This window comes from Pygocentrus nattereri, chromosome 16 (assembly GCF_015220715.1).
Source record: "Pygocentrus nattereri isolate fPygNat1 chromosome 16, fPygNat1.pri, whole genome shotgun sequence".
NCBI lineage: Eukaryota > Metazoa > Chordata > Actinopteri > Characiformes > Serrasalmidae > Pygocentrus > Pygocentrus nattereri.
Window position 1 is genome coordinate 9632257 of NC_051226.1, and position 18781 is coordinate 9651037.

Below are 18781 nucleotides of genomic sequence, written 5' to 3' on the forward strand. Positions count from 1 at the left end.
GTGTATTCTATGGATTAAAAAAAAAATCAACATAATTTATTCATTAATATGTAAGCAATCATTCAGAGTGGTTTGATGTAAAATGTGCTATTCTAGCAGAGCTTACAGAGCCAGAGTTGCCCACAGTATAAACAGAAATCAGGCATTTAAAGCTATGAATGCCTCCAACAGCTTCCACAGAAAGTCATTATATGAAATGAATATGGGCGCTGTCCAAAGAAAAACATCTATCTTCAAAATAATAGTTTTACAGGAGAAAGAAAAAAACTTTAACTTTTAATGTAAGTTAGTAAAGTGGTATCATTCCAGGTGCATTTTGGAGCATTTCTGTTGGTCCATTCATCACATCATTTTCACACAATATAAAGAACAGCTGCTGTGTTCAACTTAGGTAGGTAAATAGAAATTGGCAAAAATGGAGATATATGTTTTTTCCTCTGCAATATGCTACCTGATACCATGTACATTGTTTTATGGTAGTTTTTGCAAGAAGGTTTTGGTGTAAACAGTGTATTTAAAGGAGTATTTTAAAGGAAACCTTTTTTCTTTGTTTCAAAATAACATTACATATCGCTGCTGACGGTTTTTTGCCATAATTTGAAAATGCCTGCTGACCATTATATTGTGTGTAAATCCCATGAATACTGGACCAAAAGAAATGGTTCAAAATGACTTGGAAAAAAAGTCTGGTTCCATTGACTTACATTGAAAGTAAAGTAAGTTTTTCTTCTCCTGTAAAGTTATCATTTTGGAGATTTTCATTCCGGCAACAGCAATATACAAACTAAGAAGACAGATGTAGGTTCACTGTTAGTTTGTATAATAAATAAAATGGCTATATTTGTGTTACAGACGTTAACCTTCGTTCCTATCACCACCATCCATCCATCCATCCATCCATCCATCATCTTCCGCTTCTCCGGGGTTCGGGTCGCGGGGGCAGCATCCTGAGCAATGAAGCCCAGACCTCCCTTTCCCCAGCCACTTCCACTAGCTCCCTGGGAGGGATTCCGAGGCGCTCCCAGGCCAGCTGGGCGATATAGTCACGCCAGCGTGTCCTGGGTCTTCCCCGGGGTCTCCTCCCCGGTGGACTTGCCTGTGACACCTCCCAAGGGAGGCGTCCAGGAGGCATCCTAACAAGATGCCCGAACCACCTCAACTGGCTCCTCTCGACGTGAAGAAGCAGCGGCTCTACTCCGAGTCCCTCCCGGATGACCGAACTTCTCACCCTATCTCTAAGGCGGAGTCCAGCCACCCTGCGGAGGAAACTCATTTCAGCCGCTTGTATTCGCGATCTCGTTCTTTCGGTCATTACCCAAAGCTCATGACCATAGGTGAGGGTGGGAACGTAGATCGACCAGTAAATCGAGAGCCTTGCCTTATGGCTCAGCTCTTTCTTTACCACAACAGACCAGTAAAGAGCCCGCATCACTGCTGACCCAGCACCAATCCGCCTGTCAATCTCCCGCTCCCTTGTACCATCACTCGTGAACAAGACCCCGAGATACTTAAACTCCTCCACTTGAGGCAAGAGCTCATCCCCGACCCAGAGAGGGCTCTCCACCCTTTCCCGCGTGAGAACCATGGCCTCGGATTTGGAGGTACTGATCCTCATCCTGGCCGCTTCACACTCGGCTGCAAACCGATCCAGTGAAAGCTGAAGTTCACGGCCTGATGTCCCCAATAGGACCACATCATCTGCAAACAGCAGCGATGTGACCCTGAGGTCACCAAACCGGACACCCTCCATCCCCTGACTGCGCCTAGAAATTCTATCCATAAAAATTATGAATAGAATCAGTGACAAAGGGCAGCCCTGACGGAGTCCAACTCTCACTGGGAAAAAGTCTGACTTACTGCCGGCCATGCGAACCAAGCTCCTGCTTTGTTTGTACAGGGCCTGAATGGCTCGTAGCAAAGAGCCATGTACCCCGTACTCCCGAAGCACCTCCCACAGAATACCCCGGGGAACACAGTCGAATGCCTTCTCCAGATCCACAAAGCACATGTGGACTGGTTGGGCAAACTCCCATGAACCCTCGAGAATCCTGGAGAGGGTAAAGAGTTGGTCCAGTGTTCCACGACCAGGGCGGAACCCGCACTGCTCCTCCTGAATCCGAGGTTCGACTATAAGCCGGACTCTCTTCTCCAGTACCCTTGCATAGACCTTACCAGGGAGGCTGAGGAGTGTGATTCCCCTGTAGTTGGAACACACCCTCCGGTCCCCCTTTTTAAAAAGAGGCACCACCACCCCAGTCTGCCAATCAAGTGGCACCACCCCCGATGTCCACGCAATGTTGAAAAGGCGTGTCAGCCAAGACAGCCCCACAACATCCAGAGCCTTGAGGAACTCGGGACGGATCTCATCCACCCCTGGAGCACTGCCGCCAAGAAGCTTTTTAACTACCATAGCGACTTTGGCCTCAGTAATGGACAAGCCTATTCCCGTGTCCCCAGACTCTGCCTCCTCACTGGAGAACGTGTTGGTGGGATTGAGAAGGTCCTCAAAGTATTCCTTCCACCGCCCAATGACGTCTTCAGTCGAAGTCAGCAGCACACCATCTCCACTATATACAGTGCTAGTGGCACACTGCTTTCCCCTTCTGAGTCGCCTGACGGTTTGCCAGAATCTTTTCGGAGCCGACTTAAAGTCACTTTCCAAGGCCTCACCGAACTCTTCCCACACCCGGGTTTTTGCCTTGGCAACGACTGAAGCCGCAGATCGCTTGGCCTGTCGATACCTGCCAGCTGCCTCTGGTGTCCTACAGGCCAACCATGTCTGGTAGGACTCCTTCTTCAGCTTGACGGCATCTCTCACCTGGGGTGTCCACCACCGGGTTCGAGGATTACCGCCCCGACAGGCACCAACTACCTTGCGACCACAGCTACAGTCAGCCACTTCAACAATGGAGGAGCGGAACATGGCCCATTCTGAGTCAATGTCCCTCACCTCCCCCGATATCTGGTCAAAGTTCTGACGGAGATGTGAGTTGAAGATCAATCTGACAGGTTCTTCTGCCAGACGTTCCCAGCAAACCCTCACTATACGTTTGGGTTTGCCTGGTCTGACTGGCATCTTCCCCCACCACCTGATCCAACTCACCACCAGGTGGTGATCAGTTGACAGCTCAGCTCCTCTCTTTACCCGAGTGTCCAGTACACATGGCCGCAAGTCCGCTGACACGACTACAAAGTCAGTCATTGAACTGCGGCCTAGGGTGTCCTGGTGCCATGTGCACTTATGGACATCCTTGTGTTCAAACATGGTGTTCGTGATGGACAAACTGTGGTTTGCACAGAAGTCCAAAAACTGAACACCACTCGGGTTCAGATCAGAGAGGCCATTCCTCCCAATCACACCCCTCCAGGTCTTACTGTCGTTGCCCACGTGAGCGTTGAAGTCCCCCAGTAGGACAATCGAGTCTCCAGGAGGAGCACTTTCAAGCACCCCTTCCAAGGACTCTATGAAGGCTGGGTATTCTGAACTGCTGTTAAGCACAGACAACAGTCAGGACCCGTTCCCCAACCCGAAGGGCTATGAGAAAGCCCACACCTGCCCGCCGCCTCTCACCATGGGCAACTCCAGAAAAGAAAAAAGTCCAGCCCCTCTCAAGGAGATTGGACCCAGAGCCCAAGCTGTGTGTTGAGGTGAGCCCGACTATATCTAGCCGGTATCTCTCGACCTCGCGCACCAACTCAGGCTCCTTCCCCGCCAGTGAGGTAACGTTCCAAGTTCCAAAAGCCAGTTTCAGCAACCGAGGATCAGAACGCCAAGGCCCACGCCTTCAGACACTGCCCGATCCACAATGCACCGCACCCCTACTACTGCCCCTCCCATCGGTGGTGGGTCGATGGGAGGGGGGACTCATGTAGCTCCTTCGGGCTGGGCCCGGCCGGGCACCATGAGTGAATGCCCGGCCACCAGACTCCCCCTCCAGGGTGGGGCGCCGGTAACCCTGATCCGGGCAGGGTACACAAGTCCTGCTTTGTTGTCCTCATAGGGGTGGTTATGGATCACACTTTGTCTGGCCTGTCACCTAGGACCAGTTTGCCATGGGAGACCCTACCAGGAGCTTTTGCTCCAGACAACATAGCTCCTAGGGTCCTTCAAGCACACAAACCTCTCCACCACGATAAGGTGGTGATCCATGGAGAGGCCTATCACCACCACAGTAAAGAAATCTGAGTTTCTTTACAATGCACCATTTCATATTAAACCACTCAGAATAACTCTGATTACCTCTCAGTAACTGATTACCTCTCAGTTAAAAAGCAGCCAAAGCAGCCTACTATTCTTAGGTGGTGTACAAGAGAAAGTGAGAGTGGATGCTCGAGGACAAATGCCTGTGACATCAGACATCACAGGTGCAATGCTTCAACAAAAAAACGCTGATAGAGGGTCACAGGCACCCAAATAGATGGTCTCATTTGGAATAGTTTCACAGGGCGAGCGCAGGCTCTATCACTCTGTGTATAAGTGGGAAATGCATCAGCTGGCAGGGCAGATTCATAGAGGAAAAAAAGGTATTACTAACATCAGTGCACTACAGTGTTAATAGGGCATTGTGATACACCACTATAATTTTATTAGGAACACCTACCTTGTACCTACACTCTTCAGCCATTTCATCAGATAATTACTACTACAGTTATTGACTGTAGCCCATCTGTATTAACACTGCTACCACATTGGTGTCAGGGCTATGCTAAAGACAACAACAGTCAAATAACATCTCGTTAGTGGTGGTCCTACGCTGGTCCCTTGATCCTGATTGTCTCATAAATCATGCAAAAATTACGGATAAGGGATTTGGGAGTGTGGAAATTTTTACGTAGAATATACACGATGTACACAGTGATGTGTTCTTCTAATAATGTAATTGGGTACATTAAGGGCTGCAAATTAATTGATAATTATATGCTAGTAAGTAATTACATACTCATTATTTATATATTAATTAACTGCTCATTAAGCATTAGCTACTGATTAAGTACTAAGTGATCAGTAAAGGAGTACACTGTTTACTGAAAGTTCAGTTTGTCATAAATTTACAGCTTATTTTCTCTAAATGCTGCTTATTACACTCTCCAAAATACAGACATAAAACTGTCACTGGGGCAGTACCCCTGTCATCACTGGGGTGGGACCCTCAAGGCTACATCTCAGTACCTTAAGTCAGGTAACATAACCGTATCATAATCTATTGAAATTATATTTTCTAAGCCGCAGTGACTCTATACACCCCGTCTCGTCTCCAGGCTTCTTTTTTTATTGTTCTGTTTAAAACCATCAGGTTATGAAAACGTACAAATGCATACTATTCATCTGGCAGCAACTTGTTTGAGGTACAGAATTGGACCTTAAAACCACTGTTGTACCTTTGAGGGAACATTTACATTGTTGGTACCTTGATGAGCGACAAACAGATCCTAAACAGATCCTTTACTTCTAACAGTGTACACTGCTAGTGAACTTAAGTCTGTTTGCTCATATAACTAAGTTACATGAGAACTAGCAGTAGTTAACTAGTAGTTATGTGTTAATATCGTCAATTATCTGTTAATTAATCTACTGATTTATCATTACATTTTCCTCTTTGGTGCAGTGCCATAGGGGACATATGCATTGGGCTTGACTGGACACTGTTCTTCACCACCACATATTCAGCTGCCTCGCCGTTCTCAGAGCTGTCTTCACATTTTCACTATTAATTAGTCCTTACATCTTATTGCTTAACTGTTCATTTCTATTTTATATATCCCTCCAAAAGTGATCTAACACACTAGAGCAGCCTATACACATTTCACTTTGAATCACAGAAGAAACTTAAGTGGACATGCAATTTAGGCCTAAAACACACATTTCTTATTCAAGAATGCATGTAGAAAGTTGCCTTTAAAAGCATAGGATTGAAATATGCACATAGTGACAATATCTGCCATACTATTATCTTAATATCTTAAATTGTAGGGGTCTTTTTGGAGAGGTACCCTGGAATCTCAATCTTGGATCCCTAAAGAACCTGTCACTGGATGAGATGCTTACATAGGATCATTTAAAATAAATGTTAACTGATTATTTATATACTTCCCTCTTTAATTAAGGGGACATAAAAGTAGAGAATTAGGATATGAGTAACCATTCAAGTCTTAATCATGAGTTAGTAGCATAATTACATAAAATGCTCAATTTACTAGGAGGGACACAAAACAGTAATGAATTAATAACAATATATCAGTAGATTTATTAACAGCTTGATCAGATTGCTGATATGTAGTGTGTCACACCCATAGTCAAGCTACACCCTGAAGATTCATTACTTGGACACACTCCAAGTCGAGATTTAATGATTGGGGAAAAAAAGCCTAAGCTGTTATAACATTAAATTCTGTAGACTTCAAAACTCAAAGGGGATCACAAAGCTAGCTTACAACTTGCTGGCTCACTGTAATGACAATGCAGCATTAGTTTAAACCAGCGCATGGCTAGTCAAAGCTCTGAAAATATATAAATATGACAGAAATTACAAATCAAAATACCAACTTCACCCTACAAGAAGCATGCATATGACTCTATTTTACTGAGAATAATTTTTAACGCTTGCAAATTTGGAAGCGCTGCAGCCTCCACAGACCCCCCAAACTCCACCTGCAAAGTTTGGCCATGTTTCTGCATATCTCTCATTTCACTAACACTTAGAAACCTCATCTCCACCTCCCATCCATCCATCAATCCACCCCTCCACCCTGCTCTCTATCCACCTCTTCTCACCTTCCTTTTAGTCTATGCCTAAAACTGTGGATCAGAAAGTCAGCTCGGGTCCTCCACCTGCCCACAATCCCCTGCTGAGCTCCATTGAAGCGGAGAAGCTAGAAGCCCTCCCTCCAAACCCTCTTTTTGTCAGGGAGCCTTATCGGCAGTGACAGAGCTGCGTGCTCTGCTTATGGTACAGGGCCCACAGAGCTGTGAGTACAGTGCCAATATGAGGGCTCTGTGGGAGTCCCAGAGGGAACGGATCACCGGCAGAGCTGAGCTGGTCTGTGCTCTGCCAAGCCTGATGTTCACTGCTGCTAATGCTGTTTAGACTGGCAGCTTCTGCAGTAGCCTGACTTCATGCAGATACTGAAGAGTGGAGGGGTTACATGCATATAAACATACTCACCAACAAAGGTTTTTTATGCATATAATACACAGCCACACTTATAAAATGACCCCAACAGAGAGCTGCATTTTGATTCTCCCCAAAATGATGTCTGTTCATGAAATAAACACCTGGATATTCAAGTCAATCACTGCAACAAAGCACACAAGGGAGTCATGCTATTTCTATAGGAGAATGAGTGCAAGTAAGAATGTGTAGGTATGCATAATCACACATACACACACATAGTGCTGTGCAAAAATCAGAGCCTATTGTTTATTTATTTAACTTTCAGTCAAAAAAAGCAAATGTATTCATTTTTCAGCTTTAGGAAAAAAGCAGAAAAATATATTTAACCCACCAAAGTCTGGGCTCTGAGCCAACTTTCTACAGGGACATAGGTTACAGCATCCTGACCAGCTGTCTCACTGCCTGGTATGAGAACTGGACCACCTTTGACCTCTGGACCCTACAGCAGATTGTGGAGACAGCTGAGAAGATCATTGGAGTGCCCATACCCACCATCAAGGCCTCCTACCACAAATGCTGCATCCCCAAGTCCACCAGCATTGTGGATAACCCCACCCACCCCTCTTATTGACTCTTCACCCTCATGGCATCTGACAAGAAGTATCGCAGCATCCGTTCCACCACCATCACCATACTCTATGCACTGATGCCTCCCCAGCAAATTCTAGCCCTAATCTAGACCATCCGCCGTAGACTGACCACACACCCTTTTACCATTTCTGCTGTAATTCCTGTACTTGGAATTCTTTAAATGCTGGTGTGAGACACTTTGGCCCCAATGTTCTATACATCCTACCATGTTTGCATTCCTTTCATATGCTGCTTTGATACCTATGTATATTTACACTACATAGACAAAAGTATTGGGACACCCCACCTTATTAATGAGTTCAGGTGTTTCAGTTACACCCACTGCTAACTGGTGGATAAAATTAAGCAAACAGCTTTGCAGTCTTGACAGACAAACACTGGAAGTAGAATGGGTCATACTGATGAGCTCAGTGACATTAAACATGACACTGTCATAGGATGCCACCTCTGCTGCAAGTCAGTTTGTGAAATTTCTGTCATGCTATATCTGATTCTGTTCCAGTATGACTTTCCCAGTGAACAAAGCAAGGTCCATAAAGGAATGGCTAGATGAGGTGTGGAAGAACTTGACTGGCCTGCACAGAACCCCATCAAGCACCTTTGGGATGAACTAGAATGGAGATTGCAAGCCAGGCCCTCAGTATTTGACCTCGCAAATGCCCTCCTGGATGAAAAGGCAGAAATTCCCACAGACACACTCCAAAGTCTTGTAGAAAGCTTCCCAGAGGAGTGGAAGCTGTTATAGCTGCAATAGAGGGACCGACTCCATATTAATGCCTTTGGATTTAGACTGGGATGTCACAAAAGCTTCTGTGGGTGTAATGTGTAGGTGTCCCAATACTTCTGTCCATATGTACACCATTGTATATATTGTTGTTTTGTTGTCCTGTCTATGCAGCATCATGTGTGTTTATTGTCTTTTTTATTCACTGTCCTCTATGTTTACTGTCAAGTATTGTATTTATTGCATACCCTTTCTCACACTTTTGAATCTGCACTTCGTGTAGTCCTGATTAATGTGCTGTCATTTTCCTTTGCACCATGATGCCTGGAGAGCAACTTTTTGTTCCCACCCTATTTTGTTTTTTTGAAGAAAGACAACAATGGCCAAATGTCCTTACTTAAAGTGGTCAGTCTTCTGACAAAATCAGAATTAGCAAATTGTGGAAGGATGGAGAGAAACACTTGTGGATTTTTCCAGATCTAAAGCAAGTGTTTGATTATCTCTCTCTCAAAGATAAAAGCTTTAAGCACTGTTATTTGATGGGGATAGTTGTGGTCTATTCAGATTCAGATTCAGATTCCTTTCTTGATCCCAGGGGGAAATTGCAGTTGTTACAGTTGCAGCCATTTATGTAAAAATAAACACTTTACTAATAATTTAAGACAATATAGAGAATTTACAGTATGTACACCAGATTTAAGTACTCAAACACACAATTGTTGTTATTGCACATATGAACAGTGGGTATTGAGTTTTGTGAATCACACACTGAGGGAGGAGTTATGGAGTTTGATGGCCAAAGGTAAGAATGACTTCCTGTGCCGCTCTGTGGTGCATTTTGGTACGATGAGTCTTGAGCTGAATGAGCTCTTGTGTCTCATAAGTGTCTGAATGAGCTCTTGTGTCTCATTGTGTCTACCAGATCTTGCCAGTTTACTTGAGTCCCTTTTTCTCTATATCTTTTGAAGGAATGGACTGCTGTGTCATGTGTGTAAGTGCTGTGTTTTATGTTGTATGTTGTACAGCATAACTGTGTGTGTTGTATCATGAATGTGATGTGATTGTACCTAGAACATTCGGTTCTGCCTATTTTTGTCTAAATGATCATATATATATATATATATATATATATATATATATATATATATATATACATTTTTTTTACATGTGCCACTTTTACTTGTGCCACTGTCTTTATCTTGGCATCAGCGCAGCTTATATTTCTGTGACCATACACTGTTTAATGTGCTGGCTAATTGTCTGAGTACCTGTGTGCAACAAATTAAACAAAGGACTATTCCACTATTTCACAGACATAAAGCCGCCCCTTAGTTTGGTGGGTTTGGATTCTTCAATTATGGAAACGTCTGTTTTTCCACTTATACTGTTTATATAGCTTATATCTAATCTCAAAAACACCTGAAGAATGAGCAAAGTGTACTTATTAGCTGTTTTGACTGGATATTGAATAAATGGAGGATGGGCTCTGATGTTTACACAGTACTGTATGTAGACTGTGTGTTTACAGTGAAAAAGATTAAGAACCAGAATCAAACATGAGCCACTGCACAATCACTCAATGTGTCTGAAGAAAGAAAGAAAGAAAGGCGTCAGGAATAGAAAACCGCAAACAAACAATATCAGATGTGTAAAGTGGGTGTTTTCAACTGTCCTACCTCCATCATATCAATCAACCACAGCAGTCTCTCCTGATTGGATGAAGAAGGAAATAGTGGGTGTTAAAACAGTGTCTGAAATCTATGCCTGGGGTGTGCAGGCTATAAAACTCAGCAGGAAAGCACTTATCCATCTGTTATCCACACACAGCTTGCACCCAAAAGATTAACAAGCTGTATTCTGAATCACTCTTTTCCTACCGCGAGAGCTTGACCAGCTGACAGGAGCATAAACTGCGGCTCACTGAGAGAGACAGACTGAATCATAACAGTAAAGAGGCCAAACCGAAGCAGGACAGCTATTTTCCCAAAACCCTTCACTCACCCACGTAGCAGTCAGCATGGGCCCTATCACCCAGAGGTACCCTCTGGACATCCATCACCCTACCCCACTACACACACATGCAGCAATACACTATTACACAAACACACTGCACACTCTGCGGTCTACCATGGGTATTTTAACCATTTTCCACATTTTAAAGGCATCACAGTGAGTAAAGTAGTGCTGTCAATAATAAAGAAAAATTATGTTTATTGCATGCAGCCAGCATAAATGGAGATTCATCTTTTTATATTTTTGAAGGTTTTGAATGCTGTGCTGAGTCAGTACTTAATTTATGTGATTTTGTTATTCTAAACTATATATACAGATTATATTAACAAGATTGGATGTCTGTACATTCAAATAACCACACCCATCCCTACATGTACAACCAAGATACTAACCAAACATATTGTTGCTCTCCAAAGAAAAACAGACATTTCCAAAACAGTAACTTTACAGGAGAAGGCAAAAACCCTTGTAACTTTTAATGCAAGTTAATGTTAAGACATTCTTTTACATTTTGGGGCATTTCGATTGGTCCATAATCAAGAACAATGGAGATACCAATGGAAATGTTCCAAAATTGCTTGGCCTTATATTATGCCTTATATTAACTTATATTATAAGTAAAGAATGTTCAGTGCCTTATCCTGTAAAGCTTTTTAAGACTTTTTTTTAACAGCAACAACATGTTACTTTTTGTAAAACACTAGTTTAAATACTTAAATAATATCAGGTTATACCATCTTGTTATAGCCTCATTAAACCTCATCATCAGGAGATCGCGAGTTGATGCTACAGCGGTCCGTGGCCGAGAGTCCAAGAGAGCACAACTGGCCTCACTCTCTCTGGGTGGGTACAATGGCCCCCCTTCTGTCCCCATCACTCAGCGTGATGCAAATGAGCGCAGGCGTCTGTTAGCTTATGTAACAGATCTGGCGGTTTGCGCTTTCCTCCAAGAGCGTTCAACTGCCCAGTGACGTTACGTGAGTGGTAGTTCGAAAAAATACGGTGGCCCTTCACAGGTCTCAGAAAAAGCCTCTGTTAGCCTTTGCCCTCTTAGTGCTGGTGGTATTGTGTGCCTGGGGGAGTCCTAACTAGTGGGTAGAATTGGAAATGACTAAATTGGAGAGAAAATTGGGGGTAAAATCCCCCCCCCCCCCAAAAAGGTCTGTGTTTTCCAGTTATATGCCTAGTGTGTTGGCATTTCTGGTCAGGTGGATGGGACATAGGGTAATATAGTTATTTATATAATATGAAGAACATGATTGAACAAGGCTGGAAATCTGTAGATTGTACATTTTAAACTAAGCAAAAGAATGAACAGGAATATAAGTCACCCACCAGTTTTTTGTTGATAAACCAATCAGTAATAAGCACTTCACTGTGGTCAATGTGGATTTGCATGTGCTGTAACTAGGGGGGGGGGGGGTGGGCTTGGCAAATTCTGACAATGGATCGCTCAGTTCAATTGGGTTAAATAAAAAAAATAGGAAGAAAAAATTTCAAAAAGTTTGTTATTTCATTAAAAACAGTTATGCACTTACCCGTGCAGAGCTCAGTGTAGTGTTGGTCATGTAGCTGGCTGAGGAGGCCAGTGTGTCAGGGTAGGAGACCATGGAGAAGGAGTCTGGGTGAAGTGCTGCCGCTCCTGCTGCTCCCTGCCGAGCCTTCAGCGCCTCAATCTCCCTCCTCAGCACCAGTGCATCAAACCGCTCCAAATCCTGTGGACTCACTAGCCCCCGCATCTCTGACAGCAATGAGAACTGCAGCCAACACACACACACACACACACACACACACACACACACACACACACACACACACACACACACACACACACACACACACACACACACACACACACAGCAGTGAGGCTCTGCTTGCACTGGCACAATGAAGTTTTAATACCAGATGCTGTACTGCCATCTATAAATCTGAGTCTGATATGGGGTGTACCTGGCTATGAGTCAACACAGGGACTGTCTGCATATGCTGAGATTAAAATGAAGTCTGAAAAGCTCTTTTATAAATCTTACTCGGTCAGGCAATCAAATCGATGGGAAAGGGCTGGATAGAAGGTGGAAGACAGTATAAGAGGTTACAAAGAGGTAGCAATTCCAAGTTGCGGTCATTTCAAATCTTCATAACATCATATTTTTCAGCTGCCCCTTACACTGTGTGGACAATTTATGTTCACCATGACCACTAGAAATGGTTAAAAATACACATATTTATCTAAACCTATCCTTCTGGGTCATGGGGGGTGCTGGAGCCTATGCCAGCAGTCATTTGGCAAAAGGCACAAAACATCCTGGACAAGTCGCCAGTCCATTGCAGGGCAGACGCATAGACATATACATTCACACACACCTAGGGGCAATTTAGCAGGTCTAACTGGCCTGACTGTATGTCTTTGGACTATGGGAGGACCTGAGTACCCAGAGGAACCCACACAGACATGGGGAGAACAAACAGACTCCACAAAGGCCGCCCACCTGGGAATCAAACCCGGGCCCTACTTGCTGTGAGGCGACAAAGCTACTCACAGTGCCACCAAGTTGCCCTGGTCAAAAATATTTTTGATAAAATATTTTACATTAACATAAATGACAGTTGTTAGAGTTGCCTGTCTCATAAAATTAAAATTTTGGAGATAAAAGGGTTTGCTATGACCAGTAGTGGTTCCAGGATTGTTGCATTGGGTGGACAAATTTGCTGGCAGCCTGAATTTGAATTTTAATCATGTGGGCAGGAAGAAAAGCTGCAAAAAAGGATAGTGCGTTCAAGCGAATAAAGGGGTGGGAGGGGGCTAAAATATGGATGGAATTAAAATACTGGTAGTGGACATCTTTAGTGAGATCTCATTACATTAATGCAAAAGTGGACAGAGAGGGGAAGATCTACAAGAAGGCTGATTTTTTTTAATCAAGGGGATGGCATCCCCATGCGTCTCTCCTCAAATTGAGTATAGAGCTTGTAATATTTGTCTGAATACTACAGGACCTGACTGTTCTTGTCAGGTTTGGACATAATTTCTTAAAAACATACAAATTTCATGTTCGAGTTCTCACATCCTGCCTTCTACTTCTAAAAGATTTTACCAGCATTTCGCTACTTTCATTTAACTCCTTACTTTATTTTTCTCTATTTTCACTAGCTTAGATATTTTTTGAGTCACCCACTCACCCACTCAGCATTGAAGGCCATCAGACTCATAAGAAAGTGGGTAATAAATAGTGAAGCAATTCAAGAAAGTACGTTTTAGTGCAGTCAAAAAAAATTGAGTTGTTTGGGCAAATTTATTTTATGCTAGGTGTATATATGTCCTAGGTAACATGTTCAATGTGCATAATTTGAGTTTCAGTAACAGGTGAAGTTAACATCTCACTATATCAGTAATGCACAGCACGAGAACAGCACAGTAATGAAAGTTTATCCAAACTAATAAAGGATTGAAATGCTATTCAATTCCCCGGCCAGGTGACCAGGGTCCTTTCTGTGTGGAGTTTGCATATTCTCCCCATGTCAGTGTGGGTTTCCTCCCATAGTCCAATTGGGCATGGTAAATTGCCCCAGGTGTGAGTGAATGTGTCTGTCTGTCTAGCCTGCAATGGACTAGCAACCTGTCCAGCGTGTATCCTGCCTTCTGCCCAATGACAGCTGGGATAGGCTCCAGCTCCACCCATGACCCAGAAGGTGTGTGTATATTCAATGAATGAATTTAAGCATTATTGTCACTACAGAGTAATAGTGCTATCAGGAATTATACTTCATATTGGTGAAAAATCTCAAAGTGCTTTACAGATAAGCAACAAACTTAACAGTAAGAGAAGAAACTATGAGTATCGGGCTCAGACAGAAAATTCTCAGTCTTTTTTCAGGTTTGGACCAAAATTTCAGGACCAATAAAGGCTCTACTTGAGTATAAGCACAACTGAGATGTTTGTGCTTATGAGCTGAACAGTGCAACCACCTCAGTTATGGTTACCTGTACATGACCCCACACAGCTAATCACAGAAAACAGCAGAAACTCAGAGCTCATAACACAAAATGAAACATTCTGCTTTGCTCACAGGAGCAATAATGACCAACATATCCTTAATATGCTGGTGATTTCTCCCATTTACACCTTCCGTGCTAATGAGCCAGCTGATGATTGTGCCACATTCAGAATTGGATACTTACTGTTTATCAAATGTTTTATGATGCTTTAAACAAGCCGTTCATATGCTTCCAATCCTCAAAGCTACGTAATGGTCCTGCCTCCATTCATCTCCAAAACGCTGACAGCATCACTGCTAATGCTCATAATCATAAACTAAAAGTGTCTTGATTTAGCACTGAAATGGTGGCTGGGTTTTTACGGAGTGCTGCTGACTCGGGGGAGAGCGGTGCTTAGTAAACATCTCATAGTTATGGTTACTGATTAAACTGAAATTTCAACTGGTGTCAAAAATGGAAATTTGAATAAGTCATATATTTAGCGAGTTTGTTGTTATTTTCATTTTTTTATTACAGTCATTTCGGGTGGGCTGATGACAAAAAAGGATGTGCATAGGCCCACTGGGCCCAATCATAACATTACCACTGGCAACAATTAATCACTGACACAAAGACTATCAGTATCAAAACTCACAGGCACATAGACACAAACCTTGGCGTGAGTATTTAGCAGCTCAAACAGAGCCATGACCAGCTGTTCAACTCCAATGTGTCCATCACGGTACTCCTGGATGTAATAGCTCATTGTCTGTCTCTCAGGCTCAGTGAGCAGGTGTCTGGCCTGTTCGTCCAGCATGGCCCTGCTTTGGTTCACCAGACTGGAGAGAGTCACCTGAGAACCTGCTACTCCTTTATAAAAAGCCGCCTGCAGAGGGAGAGAGAGAGAGAGAGAGAGAGATAAAGTTGCTGAAAGAAAATCAAAACTCAATTAAACAAGATACAGATCTGTCCAGACCAAATACTGAGACCTAAATGGTAGATCTGAATGTTATAGTCTCTTTAAAAAAAGAACCATTACCAGAATGTGTGCTATTTAGAAAGACATACCAGCTAAAATCTATAGGTGGCTAGCAAAAAGACTCAAAATGTGATTGCAGGGTCCTCCAACTAGATCAAATAGCTGTAAATGGTAAACAAAACTTATAACAGTGAACGTACATAAATGCTAAGACTTTGAATGTAAATGTTCTAAAATACACTGCTCAAAAAAATAAAGGGAACACTCAAATAACATCCTAGATCTGAATGAATGAAATATTCTCATTGAATACTTTGTTCTGTACAAAGTTGAATGTGCTGACAACAAAATCACACAAAAATCATCAATGGAAATCAAATTTATTAACCAATGGAGGCCTGGATTTGGAGTCACACACAAAATTAAAGTGGAAAAACACACTACAGGCTGATCCAACTTTGATGTAATGTCCTTAAAACAAGTCAAAATGAGGCTCAGTATTGTGTGTGGCCTCCACGTGCCTCTATGACCTCCCTACAACGCCTGGGCATGCTCCTGATGAGGTGGTGGATGGTCTCCTGAGGGATCTCCTCCCAGACCTGGACTAAAGCATCCGCTAACTCCTGGACGGTCTGTGGTGCAACGTGGCGTTGGTGGATGGAGCGAGACATATGATGTCCCAGATGTGCTCAATCGGATTCAGGTCTGGGGAACAGGCGGGCCAGTCCATAGCTTCAATGCCTTCAGCTTGCAGGAACTGCTGACACACCAGCCACATGAGGTTTAGCATTGTCCTGCATTAGGAGGAACCCAGGGCCAACCGCACCAGCATATGGTCTCACAAGGGGTCTGAGGATCTCATCTCGGTACCTAATGGCAGTCAGGCTACCTCTGGCGAGCACATGGAGGGCTGTGCGGCCCTCCAAAGAAATGCCACCCCACACCATTACTGACCCACTGCCAAACTGTCATGCCTGAAGGATGTTGCAGGCAGCAGATCGCTCTCCACGGCGTCTCCAGACTCTGTCACGTCTGTCACATGTGCTCAGTGTGCACCTGCTTTCATCTGTGAAGAGCACAGGGTGCCAGTGGTGAATTTGCCAATCCTGGTGTTCTCTGGCAAATGGCAAGCGTCCTGCACGGTGTTGGGCTGTGAGCACAACCCCCATCTATGGGCCCTCATACCATCCTCATAGAGTCGGTTTCTAACCGTTTGTGCAGACACATGCACATTTGTGGCCTGCTGGAGGTCATTTTGCAGGGCTCTGGCAGTGCTCCTCCTGTTCCTCCTTGCACAAAGGCGGAGGTAGCGGTCCTGCTGCTGGGTTGTTGCCCTCCTACGGCCTCCTCCACATCTCCTGGTGTACTGGCCTGTCTCCTGGTAGCGCCTCCAGCCTCTGGACACTACGCTGACAGACACAGCAAACCTTCTTGCCACAACTCGCATTGATGTGCCATCCTGGATGAGCCGCACTACCTGAGCCACTTGTGTGGGTTGTAGAGTCCGTCTCATGCTACCACGAGTGTGAAAGCACCACCAACATTTAAAAGTGACCAAAACATCAGCCAGAAAGCAGAAAGGTACTGAGAAGTGGTCTGTGGTCTCCACCTGCAGAACCACTCCTTTATTGAGTGTGTCTTGCTAATTGCCAATAATTTCCACCTGTTGTCTTTTCCGTTTGCACAACAGCTGTGAAATTGATTGTCCATCAGTGTTGCTTCCTAAGTGGACAGTTTGATTTCACAGAAGTTTGATTTACCTGGAGTTATATTGTGTTGTTTAAGTGTTCCCTTTATTTTTTTGAGCAGTGTATGTAAGAAATTAATCAGATACAAAAGAGAACAAAGGCACAGGTTCAACATTCAACCTGATGTTGTGTAACCAAGCATGCAAACCAGCAACACTGTCTTAAAACAAACATTATCCTGTACTTCTGATATATGAAGTCACTAAATGTGAATCAAATGTTCTCAATTCTTTATTTCACTCTTTTTTCTTCGCTTGTAACAAGACAAGTCATAAAAGTGAAGTAAAAAAAGAGAAAGAACCCCGTTTCATCAGAATCACCTATCTGCTCTCAGCTTTGTGATTTACAAGCACGTCACTGAAATGCCACTCAGACTTAAACCGGGAAGAAACTGGTAGATTATATTTCACCAAAACGCACATATCATCTCCCCATTTCTCCTCCTATCCTCCATCGTTCTCTCACTGTGGCCTGTCTCCTTGGGAGCAGCTTTTTTTTTGTAGCTCTTTAATCAAACCCAGCACTTCAAAGTTGCTAGCCACAGGGCCAGAATGGAAAAGCATCTGTATAACAATGTGGCCCAGATTTATCAAAGCTTTTTCAGTGTTACAGATTTTACATGTGCAGTTCCAGTGATATGATCAATAGATGATATATTTCTAAGTAGAGATGGATGTGAATATCTTAGTATTTGTTTAATTCATCATGTATTCAAATGTGTGTGCACGTGCAATTTGGAATAAAAAGAAATCAGGTATGGTAATTTTTTTAAGAGACTGAGCAGCTGACATAGAACCGCACAGAATATCAAAACACAGGCAGCTGATCTCATGTTAAAGGAACAGTTCGGACTAAAAAAAACAAACAAAAAAAAAAAAAAACCAAACGGACGCTTTAATTTTGAACTAGAGCTACAAGGCTAACAAACACTAGAAGTCAATAGTCACCCAAAACCTTTCTGTAAATACATCCATTTTCCCATCCGATCAAACTGCATCCTGTTCTTTCAGGACTGGCTGTGGTTTAAAGCACAGTATGACTTACTGTGAACTATAAACTTGAACAAAATGTCACTGCATAGCTAAATATTAGAGCTAGCTATTGAAACAACAGTTGTTGTGGTGAATTCCGACTCTCCTTAATATGCACGCACATCACAGTACGGGTGCTACAGAGTAGCTGCTGTTTCAATTCATACATAACTGTTCATTTTGGGTCGTAAAGATTGTGTTATTGTTGTGAAAACTCTTAAAACTAGTTTTCTATGAAAAATGATTACATTGTCTCTCTTCCTGTGCCTGTTGTATGCTGTTGCGCCTGGGCCTGAGGCCAAACGCTTGCATGATGTGCACGCACACAAAGAGGACTCGCAACAGTACCTGGAGTCTAAATGGCTTCCTCTAGTATTCAGCTACATGGTGAAGTGTTGCTTATTTGTATGGTCCATATTAAGTCATACTGTGCCCTAAACCACAACACATTTTCAAAAAGAACTGGATGTAGTTTGCGTAAGTTGAGAGACATTTTAGGGATGCATTTACAGAAAAGGTTTGGGTGATTATTGACTTGTGGTGTTGT

The 18781-nt window shown here is 43.4% G+C and overlaps 1 protein-coding gene across 6 annotated transcripts in view; it reads right to left on the bottom strand.

Moving 5' to 3' along the window:
• Positions 1 to 18781, bottom strand: part of whrna (whirlin a) — a 149737-nt gene that overhangs the window by 15539 nt on the left and 115417 nt on the right. For 3 of the 6 annotated variants that reach the window (XM_037546225.1, XM_037546222.1, XM_037546223.1), the window contains exons 6-8: positions 15150 to 15362; positions 12039 to 12257; positions 10164 to 10196 (exon numbers count right to left, since the gene is read on the bottom strand). In XM_037546225.1, the coding sequence (XP_037402122.1) occupies positions 10164 to 10196; positions 12039 to 12257; positions 15150 to 15362 (465 nt within the window). The remainder of the gene's footprint in view (positions 1 to 10163; positions 10197 to 12038; positions 12258 to 15149; positions 15363 to 18781) is intronic. The other 3 variants (XM_017714633.2, XM_017714626.2, XM_037546224.1) reach the window with 1 other exon arrangement.